Source organism: Echeneis naucrates, chromosome 13 (genome assembly GCF_900963305.1).
Source record: "Echeneis naucrates chromosome 13, fEcheNa1.1, whole genome shotgun sequence".
Lineage (NCBI taxonomy): Eukaryota > Metazoa > Chordata > Actinopteri > Carangiformes > Echeneidae > Echeneis > Echeneis naucrates.
In genome coordinates this window covers 14331437-14348953 of record NC_042523.1, presented here as the reverse complement: position 1 = coordinate 14348953, position 17517 = coordinate 14331437, and the positions used below count along the sequence as shown (strand labels likewise).

The window sequence follows — 17517 nt, the reverse complement described above, 5'->3', positions numbered from 1 at the left end:
AAGTGATGACATTATCAGCAACCCCTGAAGAGCCAAATGGCAAGAGCAGGGCTTCATATGATTGTCAAATTGTCTTTTTGAGGAAATGTTGGCGATTTTTAATATTTTTGAGTCAAAACTAAAATTCTCTAAACTAAAATTTCAGCCATAATGTTAGAAACAAGAAAAATCAAATCAAGAAATGGGTAAAGATATTTTTTTTAAACATACTCTCAATTCAGGGCAATGGCTCTCATTAAAGGTCTGAGTTGAGATTTTAAGCCACAGTGATGAAATTGATTCTTGGACCCAGTGGACAGTTTAGTGGTGAATACAAATGGGTAATAGATAACTGGAGGCCAGTACTCTCAGAACATCTATTGATAAGATTATTAGATCTACTGACAAGATAGAGTCAGCATCTATGGTCAGAGTCGAGGTCAATGAAGTCAACTCCCCAGAGCTGTAGTTATATAGATTATATAATGTTTCATGCACATACACTTCAATCAATGACTAATAATGTTATTATCATATTGAATAAGTGATGCTGTTTATGCTGATGAAAGGCTAATCACTTGACATTGGAAGAAACACGTCAATGCTCAAAACTACTCATTTTTAGCAACATGAACCTACACTCTGTAAATGAACAATATTGTTTTACTGCTCTGCATTTTGGAATTGTACCTTACAGACTCATTCACATTCCCTCACTCGCTTATTCACTGACTCATTTGTTCATTTGAATTTGACTGTCAGCTTTTCCCAACCATTCATTCTTCTTCGCCTCCAGGCAATGTGGGAGGCAAACCATAAGTGTCACATTTCACTTGAAAGCTCTTTGGATACATATTTGTGGTGTACTTTTGGTTTACTTGTCAGTTTGGTTGACTGTCTTATATATCAGTGCTTCAGTTCCTCTGGCCATCATAGGATGGATGCCTGTTTAGATGTGTCTGATTGCTCATTAAACATGCAAATTCATGTCACAACAGTTACTCTGCCTTGTTTAAATTGACAAAGCCAACTTGGCCAAGCCCCATATCGTTATTATTTGTTACATGTGTCACTGTTCACTTACTACTCAAAGGAATTTATTGTGAAAAAATCTGAGCTTCTATTTGTAAAGCATTAAGTGATTTAAAAAAACCTTTCAAATCTTTGTAATATAGTTTCTGATAGTTCTTTGATAAACGAAATCTGCCATACAATTTAGAAAAGTATAGAATGCATCATACCACACAAAGCCGCCATCCTCTTTTATGTCAATTCAGAGTATTTATCTGTATCACCTCCTGTATGTTGTGGAAGTTGAAACATCACAATTGTTCAGTGGAACTTTATTTTTATGTATACCTTAATAATACTATCGTATACATGATGTCCGCTTATTCAAGATTGGGATTATTGTTTTGTGTACAGGGTTTGCTCGAACTTCTATAATATTTGTAATGTCTATAAGTAAATGAGTTTAGATGAGAAAATCAAACGTAGAGCATTAGCACATTTGAATAAAGGTGGAATTACTGAGATTTAACTTACCTAACCCCATATAACAAGGAGTTATCGATTTAAAATTATATTGTTAACATATTTAGAACATCTGTGAGATTGTTCTGTTGTTTGCAGTAGGGCTTTGGTAATAAAACAATCACAACCACATATTTTATATTATATATTATATTGTATTATATTATACACTGTTATAATAGTACTTAGTTCTTTGACAAATGACTGATGTCTGTCTGTGCATGTCATCACTCCCCAGCAGTGGACTCCTTCCAAATGCTGTGCTGCCCCCATCCCTGGATCACAACTATGCCCAGTGGCAGGAGAGACAAGAGCTTTCTCGTGCTGAACAACCCCACCTAATGAAAAAGATCATCCCAGCTCCTCGGCCCAAGACCCCTGGTGAACCAGATTCTCCAGCCTCCCCACCTCCACTCCCACCCTGTCTACCACCACTTCTTCCTGGTGAGACAACTAAAAACAAAACTAAAAAAAAAAAAAAAAAATTACAAACACTTAGATGCATTCTGGTTGTGACATCTTGTAGTAATAATAATATTTATTATTATAGTTTTTTTTGTATGTTGTCTTCAAAAAATCTAAAATGAATGTCTTCTCTTCAGATCGTGAAGAAAGTCCAGAGCTCCCTCCGCCACCAGGTGTTAGTGATAACAGACAATGTGTTCTGTGTCTGACATATGGAGATGAGAACACTAATGTGAGTCAGACCTGCTTGCATTCACTTTAACGCACATTAGATTGAATCTATGTCACTAGCAACAATTCTGTATGTTTCAGGAGGGTGGCAGGCTGTTGTACATTGGTCAAAATGAGTGGGCCCATGTAAACTGTGCCCTCTGGTCTGCTGAGGTGTTTGAGGATGATGATGGCGCATTAAAAAATGTCCATATGGCTGTTCTCAGGGGAAAACAGTTGGTAAGACGGGACATTTAATCCATCACGCTACTATTTTCTGTGTATATTTACCGAACAAACGTTGCTAGTTTGCCATGCTTTCTATTCAGCTCTGTGAGAAGTGTCAAAAGCCAGGGGCCACCGTCAGCTGCTGCCTCACCTCTTGCACCAGCAACTACCACTTCATGTGCGCCCGTCAGTGCCACTGTGTCTTCCTAGAGGACAAAAAGGTTTATTGTCCAAAGCACAGGGACCTCATAAAGGGAGAGGTAAGGAAATGTCAATCTTTACTATGTATTCAAAAGTAGATTCAAATATTTCAAACCCAGTAACTCACCCAAATCTCATGTAGGTTTAATAAACCTTTCCAGGCTAGGAACTTTGGTTTGATATTCTTAATTTTTCCTTGACCTGGTTTATATTCTGTTTGTACATTTTTGTCCAGGTGGTTTCTGGGTTTGAAGTGACCCGCAGGATCCTGGTGGATCTGGAGGGTATTAGTCTCAGGAGAAAGTGGCTTGCGGGTCTAGAGCCTGAAAATGTCCACATGATGATAGGTAGGTCAACTGCTAGTGTACATCCGGTGCACTATTTCTTTGACTAACCCAATGGATGCTGAATAAATGCTGTTTTAAACATCATCACTGCAGGCTCCATGACCATTGATTGTTTGGGGGTATTAACAGAGCTCTCAGACTGTAAACGCAAACTCTTCCCTGTAGGGTACCAGTAAGTGTGTTTCTTTTTTTTCTTTTTTTTCATCATCTAATAGTCCTTTTTTGCTAATTGCCATCATTACTATTTTCACTTCAAGTAAATTATATCTTCAGGACATTTAAATTGCCATGTTAATTTAGTCTAACTAATTAAATTCTCATCTCTCCAGATGTTCAAGGGTTTATTGGAGTACCTTAGATGCTCGAAAACGCTGTGTGTATACCTGCAAGATCCTGGTTTGTCGCCCTCCAGTGGCAGAGTCGGACCTGAAGAGCATGATTGCTTCTGAGGAGAACCGTACAATAGCACATAGCCCACCTCCCATCACAGGTGACTTACAGACTGTTCTTGTGGTTCAGTTTTGAATGTGCGCCATATTGGAGAATATGATATGTAACACTTTGCATTTTGGGTCAATCTCTTTTGTTCATGTTTAGACTTTCCTGATCCATTTGAATCCCCAAGGCGCTCTGATACACTTTCCCCCACCAACACCCCCAAGCTCAGGGTTTATACCAGGAACCGGCATCCCAGCTACCCCCCATGTCAGCGCTCACTAGGTCCCAGGCCCATGCCCTCTCCAGGTATAAATTCAATTCAATTTTCACATCATATTGAATTGTCAGAATGTTTTGTTTCCTACATCACTTTCCACTTTATTTTGTAGGAGGTACCTCACAGCCCCAAAGCCATGAAATCGTAACAGTAGGCGACTCCTTGGTGAACCCTGGCATGCGGAATATTGACTCACGACGCCACAGCTCCCCATCTCTCTCTCCCTCTTCCCACCAGCTGAACAGACAGAGAGTGATGACTTCCCCAACTCAGATTTTGTCACGAACCCTTACTTCACCCCCTCCCCTCATTCCCTCCCCTGCTAGAGATCCGGAAAAGTCAAAACACATTAACAAAGATTCCACAAAGAGTCCAGTCCAGAGAGAGGATGAAAGAGGACGACTGTTCTCTACAGACAGAAACAGACAGCAACCATCCAGAGAACACGGGATAAGAGATCCTGAAAAGGGGAGATTGTCAATTCGAGACCAAGCCTCTAAAGATTCTGAAAAGAACAGATCATCCAGAGAGCTTGGGCAAAAAGACTCTGACAGAAATGAACAACCAGCCAAAGTGCCCGAAAAGAGAAAAATGTTAAGTAAAGACTCAGGTCTGAAAGAATCAGAGAGAGGAAGACCTCTGAGTAGAGATAACTTGCGAGATCCAGAAAAGGGGAGACAAGTTAACAAAGACTCAGACAAGGGGAGACAGACAAGCAGGGAGTCAAGCAGTAGAGAAACAGAAAAGAGCAAATCATTCTCTAGAGAGTCCAGTTATAAGGATATGGAAAAAGGGAAGCCACCTAATAAAGAGATGGGGTTTAGGGACTCTGAGAAGTACAGACAATATAGCAGGGAAGCAGGAAAAGACTCAGGCCAAAGTAAAGACAGACCATCTAGTAGAGACTCTGACAAGGGTAGACCTCCCTCTAGAGATTCCAGCTATAGAAGCACAGAGAAAAACAAAGAATCTGGCTCAGGGAAAGATAGTAACGTTAGCGGTCAGTCCAAACAGGCCGGGGGTGAGAGTAAGAGTCCCAGACTTGCACCTGCAAGTTCAGGCCAGTCCTCCCCTCCTGTGGGCACCGCTGTTCTCACAGGTCAGCAGAGAAGTGGCACCAATAAGCAGACAGAAAAGCAGGGGAAACATGGAGGCAAAAACCAGGATGTTTCTGCAAACCTCAGTCTGCAGTCTCGTCACCGGTCCACCACAACTTCTAACATCATCCAATCCAAGGACAAGCCCAGCTCAGGGAAGGACAGCAGTAGTGGCACTGGAAATTTAATGCCAGCTTCACACCATAAGGACTCTGTTCTTGGGAAATCCAGCTCCCCACAGCCATCATTTCAGAAGTCCAGTGCACGGAAATCAAATGATCACTCATCAGGTTTAGCCACAGCAGCAGCTATGAAGCCTCTGTGGTCGTCAAGGACATCAGTGGAAGATGATGTTGTCAAACGAAGTTCTTTGCACCTGGCTTCCCCAGCTGGAGCTTCACCTGCCAAAGACAAGCAGCTCAAAGTTAAAACAGGCAGTAGGGAGGTGTCCAAAGACCGGGAAAAAGAGAAGACTCTTCTCAGCAACAGCAACAGCAGCAACAAAATTCCCCTTCTCAACAATAATACTAAAGCCACTGGCAGCTCCAACACACATGCTACGAACCCCAGCTCTCACAACAGCAGCAATAGCAAGGTCCCAGTGCTTGGAAACAGCTCCAAAGCCCATGGGAAAGCTCAGGGGGAGAAGCATGAAAGCCAGGGAGGAGAAAGATCATCCTCAAAGAGCAGGGAAAATTATTCCTGTTCTGAGAAGAAGAATCTATCCAGTCTGGACAACCTACCACAGCTACAGCAGGCTGTTTTAGTTCCTGAGAAAGGAGTTAAGAGCTCTTCCCAGTCTCACTCCAAACAAACAATTAACCAACTCTCGAGAGACAAAAAGCGATCAGTTAAACTTCCCACTATAAGTCTGCAAAAGGGTGATGCCAAGGCTGACCCTAATGGGACCAGCACTGTCAGTGGTATTATTTCTTCCTCCTGTCCCACGACCACTACCTCCTCTGTTTCTCCTGCTGGCCAGGGGACCCAGCGCTCCGCCCGCTCTGCTATCTTCTCCTCTCCCTCTGTCAGCAGCAGTGATAGCTCTGAATCTGACACACAGACTCAGACAGAGGATGATGATATGCACAAGGAGCACTCACGCAGTAATCTCAGAGACCACCACAGCCTCCTCACTCAAGGCCCTGAGGATGAGGGTGATGGCCCAGAAGATGACCACGACAGGGGCATGGATGATAAACATCAGGAAGATGACAGTGATGGATCAGGTTCAGCTAAACGGCGTTACCCCCGGCGCAGTGCCCGTGCACGTTCCAATATGTTTTTTGGCCTCACACCTTTCTATGGGGTTCGCTCCTATGGTGAAGAAGACCTGCCCTTTTATGGTGGGGATGGTGCTGGGGCCATAGTAAAGAGAAGGAGTGGTGGCCGCAAGAAGTCAGCTGAGGGGCAGGTAGATGGAGCAGATGATATGAGCACCTCCTCTTCATCAGCAGACAGTGGAGAGGATGAAGACAGTGGAATGAAGCCGAGGGGTAAAGACCCTTACTACTACAACTTCACTCGAACAATAATTAATCCTAGTGATGGTCTACCATCTATAGAAGGGATTGACCAGTGTCTTGGAAGAGGGTCCCAGCTTCAGCGTTTTCTTAAAGATGAGGAGCAACAACAACAGAGGGCTCAAGGAAAAGCAGAGGAGGACATGCTGAGTGCTTTGTAAGTATGGGCTTTGTTTTTTTTTTTTTTTTTGCGCAACTGCATTGTTCATAGCCAGGCCGAGAGGCTCCAGGGTTTTGGGTTGTTCATCTCTCTGAACACGATAATTCTGAAAACCATGATAAGCTGATTGTGGTGTTAAAGGTTGAGGGCTGAGTTTTGCCAAATTCGATTAGTAGCCTTATTTTTACTGGTCAATTTCTAAATGTATTGTGATTGATTTGGTTTGGTGTGAATATGTGGTTTGCAGCTGTGTTTTTGTTGGGTTGGTTGGTTTGTCGCCATATTCTAACCAATACTGGTTAGTTGATTAATTGATTTTCAACTGGCTGATTTGTAGGTCTATTTTGATTGGCTGGTGGCAGATTTTTTTATTGGTTTGTAGCACAATTCTAGGTTGATTTGTGGCCATACTCTGATTGGATGCTGTTTAGCTCTATTTGGTTTATTTGAGAAATTGTCATTCTAATATATATTCAAATGAAATAAGCCATTTCTGATTTATTTTATTTATTTATTTATTTATTATATATATATATATATACATATATTTTTTTATGTATTTATTTTTTATATATATACCTTTTTTTTTTTTTTTTGGGGTGGGTTGGCTAGAGTCAATCTTGAGTCACTTGGACTTAAATAAAGATAACTGTAGTTTAAATTGATGGTCATTGTGTTTTATAATCTTGAAACATTGTTTTTGCTGGACTTAACAGGACTTTAGGCAAACAGCGTATTGGACAGCTTGATGGCGTTGATGATGGCTCAGAGAGCGACACCAGCATCTGCACCACCAGCACCACTACAACTACAGCCACATCCTCTTCCACCCCACATAAGAGCACTCCTAAGAGAAGAGGCAGAGAAAGGCATTCTGAGAAACCTGACCCTCATGAATCTAGCAAGGAGGCTGATAGCAGTGGAGGAGCAGTATCCAACACACGAGAAGGAAGAAAAAACCAGAAAGAAAATTGTCTTCCTCTAGGAGTTGGGGTCAAGTCCCAGCCACAGAGTCAAGGTCAGGATCCCCTTGAGGCTCAGCTGTCCCTCAGCACAGACCTCCTAAAGTCCGACTCTGACAACAACAACAGTGATGACTGTGGGAATATTTTGCCTTCCGACATCATGGAGTTTGTTCTGAACACGCCTTCCATGTCAATGCAGGCTCTGGGTCAGCAGTCTGAGCCCTCCTCCTCTGAGTTGCTGCTGGATGAGAGTTATGTTGGGGTGGATGTCAACCGGCGCAAAGACATTCTGTTTGATGATTTTTCCCAGCCGCTGCCCAATGCGGAGAGTGGAGGTGTAGTGGAAAGTACTGTTAACAGTTCAATTTCTGTAGATGAGCCATATCTTCCTCTGGAGCTGCCCTCTGACCTCTCTGTCCTGACCACACGCAGCCCAACTGTTGGTGCCAGCCAGAACCACACAGCTGGAACTCTCATTTCAGATACTTCAGACCGCACCATGCTTGGCTTGACCTCTGACCCAGAGCCAATCAGTGGAGACAAGACTGGGGACAAGAAAAGGGCAGGGCCAGGTGTGTCACCGTCAGAGAATCAGCATGATGCTACTGCTTTGGGAAACAGGGATACGCAAGTTGCTGAAGGTCACATGACTCCTGAGCAGTTTATTCCCAGCCCTGCTATTGGCCAGGTGGTTGACCCACCAGGTAACCAGGATGTTCCAAGGAATTCTGGTACTCCTGGCTTGCCGAGTTCTCCCTCTCTGCCTCTACAGGGTCAGAAGTACCTTCCAGCATCAGCTGCAGCTACAGGCAGCCCCAGCCCAGTCCCAGGAACAGGACCAGGACCATCTCAGGCTCAGGTTTCCAGCCCTGCAGTCATCAAGCCTGGTCCTGATAAGCTCATTGTGGTCAATCAACAGTTCCAACCCCTCTATGTCCTTCAGACTGTCCCCAATGGTGTCACCCAAAAAATTAGTGCCACAGGAGTGATGGACACAAGCTCTCCTGCAGTACTCAGCTCTATGACTCTTACCACAGGACTGAATACTGGTTTATCCTCTGCCCAACCAATATTTCCTGCTGGTGGCAAAGTCCTGGGCACCATGTCTCACCCCTCTCACATTCACACCTTTACAGGAGCCACACAAACAGGGTTCCCAACAGGAATCCCCAGCACCACCTCAGGTCTTCTCATTGGCTTACCCTCTCAGCCCCATGACCAGTCCCAGATTTTGGTCTCAGAGGCTGGTCGACCACATGAGTTGGGCCCCAGTGTTGCCATTGTGTCCAGCCCCTCCTCCCTCGCTTCATCTCCAACTGTGCTGGCCTCTGCTCATGGCAGGAAAAGGCCTATCTCTCGTCTTCAGCCAAGAAAAGGCAAAAAGTTGGCCCGCTCTCGTAGCCAGCCGACTCTGGCCCCATCTGAGGTGGGACCTCCTAACATGACCCTCATCAACCTGTCTTCCCCTCAGATCACTGCTAGCATCCCAGGCCAGCCTGGTGGCCTAGTTGAGTTAAGTACTCTTTCCACCTCTCAGCGCAAGGTCCCAAATATTATCAAAAGACCAAAGTCGGGTGGGGTTATGTACTTAGATCCCACAACAATAATTCAGCAGAGGATTCCTGGTCCTGCTCAGCCTGGTATCCTTGGTCATGATTCCTCCACTCATCTACTACCATGCACAGTCTCTGGTCTCAACCCCAGCCAGTCAGTGCTGAATGTTGTGTCTGTGCCACCGAGTGGTGCTACTGGTCTTCTTGCACCAGGATCAGTCTCCCTGTCCACCCCTGTACTCAGCTCTACTGAGATCACAGGCCCAATTAGCAACCTTCTATTTAAGGCAGGTCCACATGGCTTGGGCCTACCAGATCAGCCAATGGTCCTTCAGTCAGCAGGGGGAGCTCCTCTGATGTCACAGCTCAGCTCTCCTGTGCAGACATCTATAGCCAGCAGCATCTGCGTTCTGCCCTCCCAACAGACCATCAGCATGGCTGTGAACCAGCACGGAGAGACAGAAGGCAGCAGTATCCACTTGCAGCACCAGAGTCAGCCTCTTAACAGAGCCTCAACAGTGGATTCCTGTCCAACTACCACTGTTGCTTTAGCACCCGGTCCTGCCACTCCTATTAGCCCTGCTAATGGCCGTGTGGTTGGAGTGTTCACGCAGACACAAGGTTCTGCACACTCCCAGAGCAGCAGAACAACTCCTATTTCAAGATCATCCGAACAAAGGCTTCCTAACTCAGCCACAGTAGTGTCAGCAGCAGCCACAATTTCAGGAGCAGAAAATGGCAAACAGAAAGCCAAGAGGAGCAGACAGAGTCCAGACATGAACAGCGGGAAAAAGCTCAAGGCCTCTAAAGTAGAGGAGCATCACACAAACCCTGCAAGACGACTACCATCAAACCCAAGGTGAGACAGTCATGTTTGAGTTGTATTCATATAAATACTGAGAATACAGAATTTGCAAAAGGTTGTTTATAATGACTGTGACATCTAGATAATAAAAAGTCTTTAGTACGTTTCTTTAACCCTAACCCTAATTTCATAGTTTGCCATTATAACTTAATCTAAAACAGCATAAACAATTCACTGTGACATCTTTTAACACTACTAACTAATGGTTTTTCACTTAAAAAAATATGTCAAATATATTCTCATTCTGAATAACTCAACAATCTTTTTTTGTAAGCAGTTCCAAAGAACTGATCGCCCCTGAACCAATGGACACTGGCAAGCCTCCAGAGAAGACAACCAACAAGAGGTATGTAGTTCTAATTTTAGTCACCTGTTTTTAAATGAAGTATGAAGTCTAGTTCTAATGCTTGCATCACGTGTTTTCCAGTGTGCTTGGTAAAAAGAAAACATCTGATGGTCACATTTTACCGGGGAAAGTATTGGGAAAAGACAAACCACCTTCATCTGGAAGAGCAGGATCTCTTCCTGTAGTTTTACCACCTGACCAGGATGGCAACAGCAGGGATACCGGCTTGGATAGCAAACCAAAGAAGGGCATCATCTTTGAAATTTGCAGCGAGGATGGATTCCACATCCGCTGCGAAAGCATTGAAGGTGAGAGAAAGCAACTGTCCTAGATCTTGACCTACACCATGAAGCTTAACACAAAATACTGTGAATACAAATAGCATGAAGAATTCTTTGCTGCATTTAATTATTACTCACTGAACCATACACCGAGCAAAAAATAACTAATTTCATGCGTGTCCCAAAACAGAGGCTTGGAAATCCCTAACGGATAAGGTACAAGAAGCTCGTTCCAATGCACATCTCAAAGAGCTCTCTTTTGAAGGTGAGGCATCACCATAACTTTTGTCCATGTTTTTCTCTAGATTTCAGTATTTGCAAATATTTGCAATCCAGAAGGGAAGAATGTATTGACTCATTGTGGACATATGTCTCCAACCCTCCAGGTGTAAACGGACTGAGGATGCTTGGAGTCGTCCATGAAGCAGTGGTCTTTCTGCTGGAGCAGCTGTACGGCTCTAGACATTGTCGGAGCTACCGTTTCCGCTTCCACAAGCCAGAGGAAACTGACGAACCTCCCATCAACCCCCATGGCTCAGCTCGTGCAGAGATTCACCAAAGGTTGTGAAGAGACCTATGCATATATACACCCATATCCATATACATTCACCTACCAGTATCAACTTTTATCACTTGAGATGAACAAGATTGTTTTTCTGACACTGGTCTGTTCCACCTCTCTCTCTTCCAGGAGGTCTGTATTTGACATGTTCAATTTCTTGGCCTCAAAGCACCGGCAGCCTCCTGAGTACAGGCAGCAAGAAGATGACGACGAAGATGGGCAACTCAGGACTGCTAGGTAAGTTACAACACACACAAAGAGATTTTGTGCGTTGGTAACCCTTCATTCATTTGACTGTTTAGTGACAGGCAATGGGACAAAGAGTAGGGGGAAGACATGATTTGGTTACTACGGCCACACAAGAGTTATATCGATGGCTTGCCTGCTCAGAGCACCGGTGCCCATGCGGTATCTACATCGGGGTACCTGAGTGCTGTGTAATAAAATTGACCATGGCATCTCTCTTCCATTCTGTTGCAGGCGTGCCTCCATGGAGCTACCGATCGCTGTGAGATTCAAACAGCTCAAAGCCATCTCCAAAGAAACCGTTGGTGTCTACAGGTTAGATCAGTCGTTTTTAATCATGTATTTAGGCTGACAAAGGGCCTCAAGTAAATAATATATATCTTTTGTGTGAAATTTGCCCATGAACGCTTGCTGGTTTTTATAGTGCGTGGTTGTCTTTGATCATGTTGCTTTTATTTCTATTCTTTATAACAGTCTCCTTTTTATCAACAAGAAACTTTTTAAACATAAGATGGTCCCATGGAATAAAAAAAAATTAATATATGCACATCTACAAACAGAGAGTGGAAAGACATTACTGTGATTGACTGTATCCCTCTGCAGGTCTCCCATTCATGGTCGAGGTCTATTCTGCAAGAAAACCATAGATGCTGGGGAGATGGTCATTGAATACTCTGGAAATGTAATTCGGTCTGTGCTCACTGATAAACGTGAGAAATATTATGATGGAAAGGTGAGGTCTTGGGAATGAACCTTGAGTGTAAGAGTTATTTATTGTGCAATTAAAACTTGACTCAAAAAATGCTTGGAGATTTGAACGTACCTGTGTCTTCTCTCCCTTCGCAGGGTGTTGGCTGTTACATGTTTCGCATTGATGACTATGAGGTAGTAGATGCCACAGTGCATGGCAACGCAGCCCGCTTCATTAACCACTCATGTGAGCCCAACTGCTACTCTCGGGTCATTACTGTGGATGGCCAGAAGCACATTGTCATCTTTGCCTCTCGGCGTATCTACTGTGGAGAGGAGCTCACCTACGACTACAAGTTTCCTATAGAGGATGCCAGCAACAAGCTGCCCTGCAACTGCGGTGCAAAGAAGTGTCGCAAGTTCCTCAACTGATGTCCAATCGAAAAACAATTTAATGAAGACTGCAGGTCTCTGAGCAGAAGTGCCACAATGTCCCGAGGACGCCCCTGTAGGGGATTTACCGTGGCACTGGCTTCATGCCGGTTCTAAGTCTGGTCCAAATGGGACCACAGCTGCCAACAGGGCACGAGCTCTAGCTGTGTTTCTTCAGTTGCTGTTGGCAGAACACACCAGAGACATCGGTTGTGAGTCATATTGTATATGCATGAGGGGCCATTTTGGCGGAGGGGCCATTTGTAGAAATTCTAACATATTGTGCCTCTGTTTGTCTCATTTATATTTTGGAATGGAAAGTTGCACCTTCAGGGGTGGGTTAGGAAACGGTTTGAGCCTTCACAACATTACAATATTAACTTTTATTCAATTTCGAATCATTAAGTTACCCCTTTATATTCTTTTTACATTGGCCCATCTTCCTTAATTTTCTAGACATGTTATGGTCCACTACTGCTGAGATTTGGACATAGAAAAAAAAAAAATCAAAGAACTTGGTTCCATTTTACACCAAAGTGCAATTTGTTGAAGGGACTTGGAACAGTAATTAAAAAAAAATGTAAGTTGAAATAGAATTTTTTTTTTTTTATGTTTGTTTGTTTTTGTTTTTGTTTTTTTTTTGTTCGTTTTGTTTTGGTTTCTTTTCTCTCTGTCAGCTGTCATAAATGCACGTCTCCCTGTCTGAATGTGCCCTGATGCCTTCAGAGCAGTTGTGATTCAGTGGAAACTTCCTCTAAATGGGCTTTTTTCAAAGCTTGTTGGTTTGTACATTCAACACTGTAAAGAGGAGCTGCTTGTGTGTAGCAGCTTGATAAGAGCTGTACAGGCAGAAGCACTAGAGGGAGCAGTGGTCACAGAAAGGAAGAGAGAAAATGAAACAAGGGGGTAGAAATGTAGATGGGTTTTCTTTGTTGTTGTTGTTGTTGTTGTTGTTTTTTTTTATAGGTTATTTTTGGTCATAGATGATAGCTGAGGTTGGCATCATCCTTTGTACTTAAAGTAATGTTTAGTCTGACAGCTTGGTACCTATGTAGACTTGTAGTTGATGGGATTAAGCCTCTGGCCTGAGAAAGCGAGGCAGCTAGAGATTCTGGTGGACTGACAGCCAAGGGACTGGAAAACCCTGCTGATGTGCTTTAGTAGACATATTTATAATTGATTCTTGGAGCTGTGATCTAGAAACAGCCATGAATGAAACACAACCATACACACAGATGTGTCACAAGTTTGTGCATGCTGTTGTTCATATCAGACTTATTTTTGGTAATTATGAGCTTGGACTTTTGAATCACGTTCCAAATCACAACAGCAAAAAGAACCAAACATCACACCCTAGAATTTAATTTTCACACCACTTGTTTTTTTTTCTTGGCCTGTTGTGATAACCATTACTATGGAAAATGTTTTTTATTTGTTTTAAGTCTTTTAAAGTCTTGTCTGTTATCTGTCTTTTTATTATGGACAGGGAAGTATCATGCTTGCTTTTAAAAAAAACAAATGTAAATAATGTATATTTTTCTACAAAAGACTTAAAAAGCACTCACTAGTGAATAGCACTTAATGATGGTATTTATATTTTTAAAAAATCGTATTTATTTTATTGCCATTTTTGTAGGAAATAGAAATTTACGAACACTAATGCTTGGTCTCTATGTTTTGTATTCCGCTGCCTTTTCAAAGTTGTTTTCGTCACAATTTTATTTTTCATTTTTAATTTGTAGCCTGAATGTTTTCTTTGATTCCAAAGACTGACGCTGGTCTGTGGCTTGGTCTCCTTTTAGTTCAGTCCACCAGTAGCTCTTCATCTATCCTGGGCTGTTTTGTCAGATCTGACTTTTTTTTTTTTTTTTTTTTTTTCTCCTTTCATTGTTCCAGCTCTAGCTGGCAGTGGCAGTCGTGTCAACTATTATTATGCACTTGAGAGAGTTTAGATTGTTGATCCATAGCAGATATCTCCTCTCTCCAGCCTTATTGTCTCCACACCACATCACACCAAGAATCAGGTCTACTTACTGGCTGCGCCTAGACAGCCATCTCAAAACAAATTGGGTTTTCTTCCTGCTAATAATCCGTTGGTTAAGAAACTTTGAGCCGATAAGCCGTACACAAAATTTATACATGTTGAATCCAACCTGAGTCCTGTCAGTTTAAAGTATTTTGTCCCAGTGCAGTCTGTAAGAGGTGCCTTTGTTTTAAGCTACCAATAGCATCAGACATATCTCTATTCAGTCAATCAGTTGATTTTAAACAAAAAAAAAATTGGTGGGGGCTTAGCACTCCTGTGTGCTCACCATTATTTGGAAATTATGTTTTATTATTTTGTTCAGTGTCCTGGTGGTTTGCCTTAGTTATAAATGAGCATGCCTCTTTTCTCATAAAAGCCTTCACGTCATGGACTGAATATTCGATTGGACTGTTTTAGACTGACAGATTCTGATGTCACATGCTTTATTTTTTTTTTTTGCCCTTTTTTGAATTAATTTATTGTTTTCCACCGTTCATGCTGACTTTGTTATCGCCTACAGGGTGTTAGCAGTTATTCCCACGCTGCCCTTTGTTGTTGTGAACTGAAACAGAAAAAAAAAGTGACCCACTTGTGGTTTGCACTTTAGCTGTGACACAGGCACTGAATAGACATAGGAAAACTCAGCTCTTTCCTCTTTGACAGAAAATGCAAGTTCAATGCTAAAAACACAAGCACAGATAGTGAAAGAGAAAACTGTGCATTAGACGTGAGCTCAGTTAACCTAGAACTGCTCTGGATGTTTCCTGAAAGTGAGGCTCTAGCCAAGTGCACTTGACTCATTTTTTTGCAACAAAGTGAAGGCAGGTACCATCCTAGCAGTCCCTTCTTTCTTGAAGCTGCAGTCTGTACAAAGCTCGGCTGTGCTTGTGCATTTTGGGCCCACGTCTTCGGTCCCATCCACTCTAACATGCAAGCCTTGTCTACAGCTGCAGTTACAGGGGGCTCGCTGGGTTCTGCTGCTAAGGTCAGCAATGAATGTATTCCTCCTACACATCACCAGACCTATGATGGACGTTGAAATGTTGTCAGCTCCATTTGTTTTCAGTTTTTGTGTCAATAACCCTGGTAGACATGGACAATGTGTAGACATGACCTCAAGCTGGGCAGCAGCAGTTTCATTTTCAGCACTGAGAATAATCCTGACATGTGAACAGCAGTGGCATTTCTATGGATAGGACAACAGGGTTAGCTCAACAGTTCACGCCAGCTTCGGTGATGATATGTTTACCGATGCCAAGGGCTCTGTCTACAACTCTCCCTTCTCCAGATCCACATCTGCATTTTCATTGTCAGATGGTTCATGAAACAAAGTCATTTATTTCTCTGCTTTAAACAGCGTAGACAAGTATACAAATTGAAAATGGTCTCTGTGGTTTCTTTGGACTTCATTTTACCACGCCACATCAGTGGCCCTTCTCTGTCATTATCTGTAATTATAGTATAAATACATAACGATATTATACGGAAACATGCATAGTAATTTCTTGTACTTTAGTATCTATACAATATATGGAATGGACAGACAAACTTAGTTACAGTAGCAAAACAGCTGATTTATAATGGTTAATAGCAATGTTTCAATGTACTCTATAATGGTTTTGTGTTACAGTACTATCAGATGAAACTAACGTGCATCATTCTTTTGTATATTGATATCCAGTACCAATTTTGCTGTGCCTGTGAGCGTTCCTTCCCCAACAAGGAACACTGCAGTTCTTCTTTTAGTTTTATTTCCAGAAACGAATGGTTTTTATGTGATGAGAAATGTAACTGTATTAATGTGGTTGTGAACTTCTTGAGGTCAGCCAACACCCGCCCCCTCCTCCCCTTCTGCTTCCCTCCCCTCCCCTCCTGGTTGTTGTAAATGTTTTTCCGTTTTTTGTTTTTTGTGTGCGTGTTTTGTTTAGTTTGTTTGTTTTTTGTTTTTCCTTTGTTTTAACAGGGACTTTTTAGACGGCCTACTTGATGTGTGGTATAAATCAAGAGTTGGGTTGAGGGGACTGATTAGGAGTTTTAAAGATCATACCATAATGGCGTTACTCCATTTTGGAAACCTCCCATGTCTCCCTGACCATCTCTCTCTCCTCTGAAGCTTTGGTTGTACTTATCATGTACTGTTTTTATAGAAAGTCATAATGCTGAGATAATGCTGATGTTGAAAACATTTAATTTATTTATTTTGTGCAGCATCCACCCTGAACTGTTCTTTTACAAGTCAAGGTTTGGCAGCGGTGGGACAAGTACTTAACATGTATTTGTAATTTTTTACTTGTTTCTTGTGTATAGAAATTGTCAGCCTAGGATGGGATGTGGTGTCACAGAGGGAGCGGATGTAGGATGTGCTTACAGAGGGATCACGGATCTGGAACAGGCTTGTTTTCTTATGCCTTGAATATACCTTTGTCTTACAATATTCCTCCTGCTCTCTGTAATATCGGTATTCACAAGTTCGAGTCATATTTTCTCCCGTTTTAACAGTGTTCTTTGAATACACATCAACGATATGAAGGAAAACCAACACAGTGAAAACAAACCACAAACTTCTTGGTTGAATGTATAATTAGGAAACAAAGTTGTACATAAATGTAAAAAGAAAAGTTTCTAATCATGTTTATTTTCTATGCACTTTTTTATTTAAGTGATAGTTTAAATAATAAACATGTCTCCTTTATTTGGTTTCGGTTTTTGACTGATTCATTATTTGATGGGAAAACTTCTCAGTTTGCAGAATCGCACAAAAACTCATAAAGATTGTGCTATTTCATCAAAAGCTCCTGCACGGTTACTGAATGAACCTTGATGTGAGATTGTTTTCTCTGCTGCTCTTTCCAAGGTCAAGAACAAATTTTAAACCCACCATACCAATCTTTTTCCATGTTTGATTGTTTCTACGAAGAATCAACTCACCAGGGAAATGTAAGTATTTATTTATTTTTTTTATATTGTTCCATTTGTTTCAGTTCATTTCCATTCATAACGAAATGTTTGGTCGTGCTTTTGAGAATTGTCTGAGTGAGTAGTCCGTGACTGAAAAACAATTTTCAGACCAAACAAAAGAAAACGGGTGCCAAG

At 42.3% G+C, this 17517-nt stretch overlaps 1 protein-coding gene across 4 annotated transcripts in view; it reads left to right on the top strand.

The window, feature by feature from the left end:
- The window catches only part of kmt2a (lysine (K)-specific methyltransferase 2A), a 37305-nt gene extending 20189 nt beyond the window's left edge, over positions 1-17116 (top strand). For 2 of the 4 annotated variants that reach the window (XM_029516714.1, XM_029516712.1), the window contains exons 17-34: positions 1751-1956; positions 2115-2209; positions 2290-2427; positions 2517-2675; positions 2852-2963; positions 3057-3135; positions 3293-3453; positions 3561-3707; positions 3791-6455; positions 7175-9835; positions 10116-10187; positions 10269-10495; positions 10659-10733; positions 10855-11029; positions 11160-11267; positions 11511-11591; positions 11880-12009; positions 12123-17116. In XM_029516714.1, the coding sequence (XP_029372574.1) occupies positions 1751-1956; positions 2115-2209; positions 2290-2427; positions 2517-2675; positions 2852-2963; positions 3057-3135; positions 3293-3453; positions 3561-3707; positions 3791-6455; positions 7175-9835; positions 10116-10187; positions 10269-10495; positions 10659-10733; positions 10855-11029; positions 11160-11267; positions 11511-11591; positions 11880-12009; positions 12123-12398 (7567 nt within the window). In that variant the 3' untranslated portion in view covers positions 12399-17116. The remainder of the gene's footprint in view (positions 1-1750; positions 1957-2114; positions 2210-2289; positions 2428-2516; positions 2676-2851; positions 2964-3056; positions 3136-3292; positions 3454-3560; positions 3708-3790; positions 6456-7174; positions 9836-10115; positions 10188-10268; positions 10496-10658; positions 10734-10854; positions 11030-11159; positions 11268-11510; positions 11592-11879; positions 12010-12122) is intronic. The other 2 variants (XM_029516715.1, XM_029516713.1) reach the window with 2 other exon arrangements.
- Positions 17117-17517: the final 401 nt, after the last annotated feature.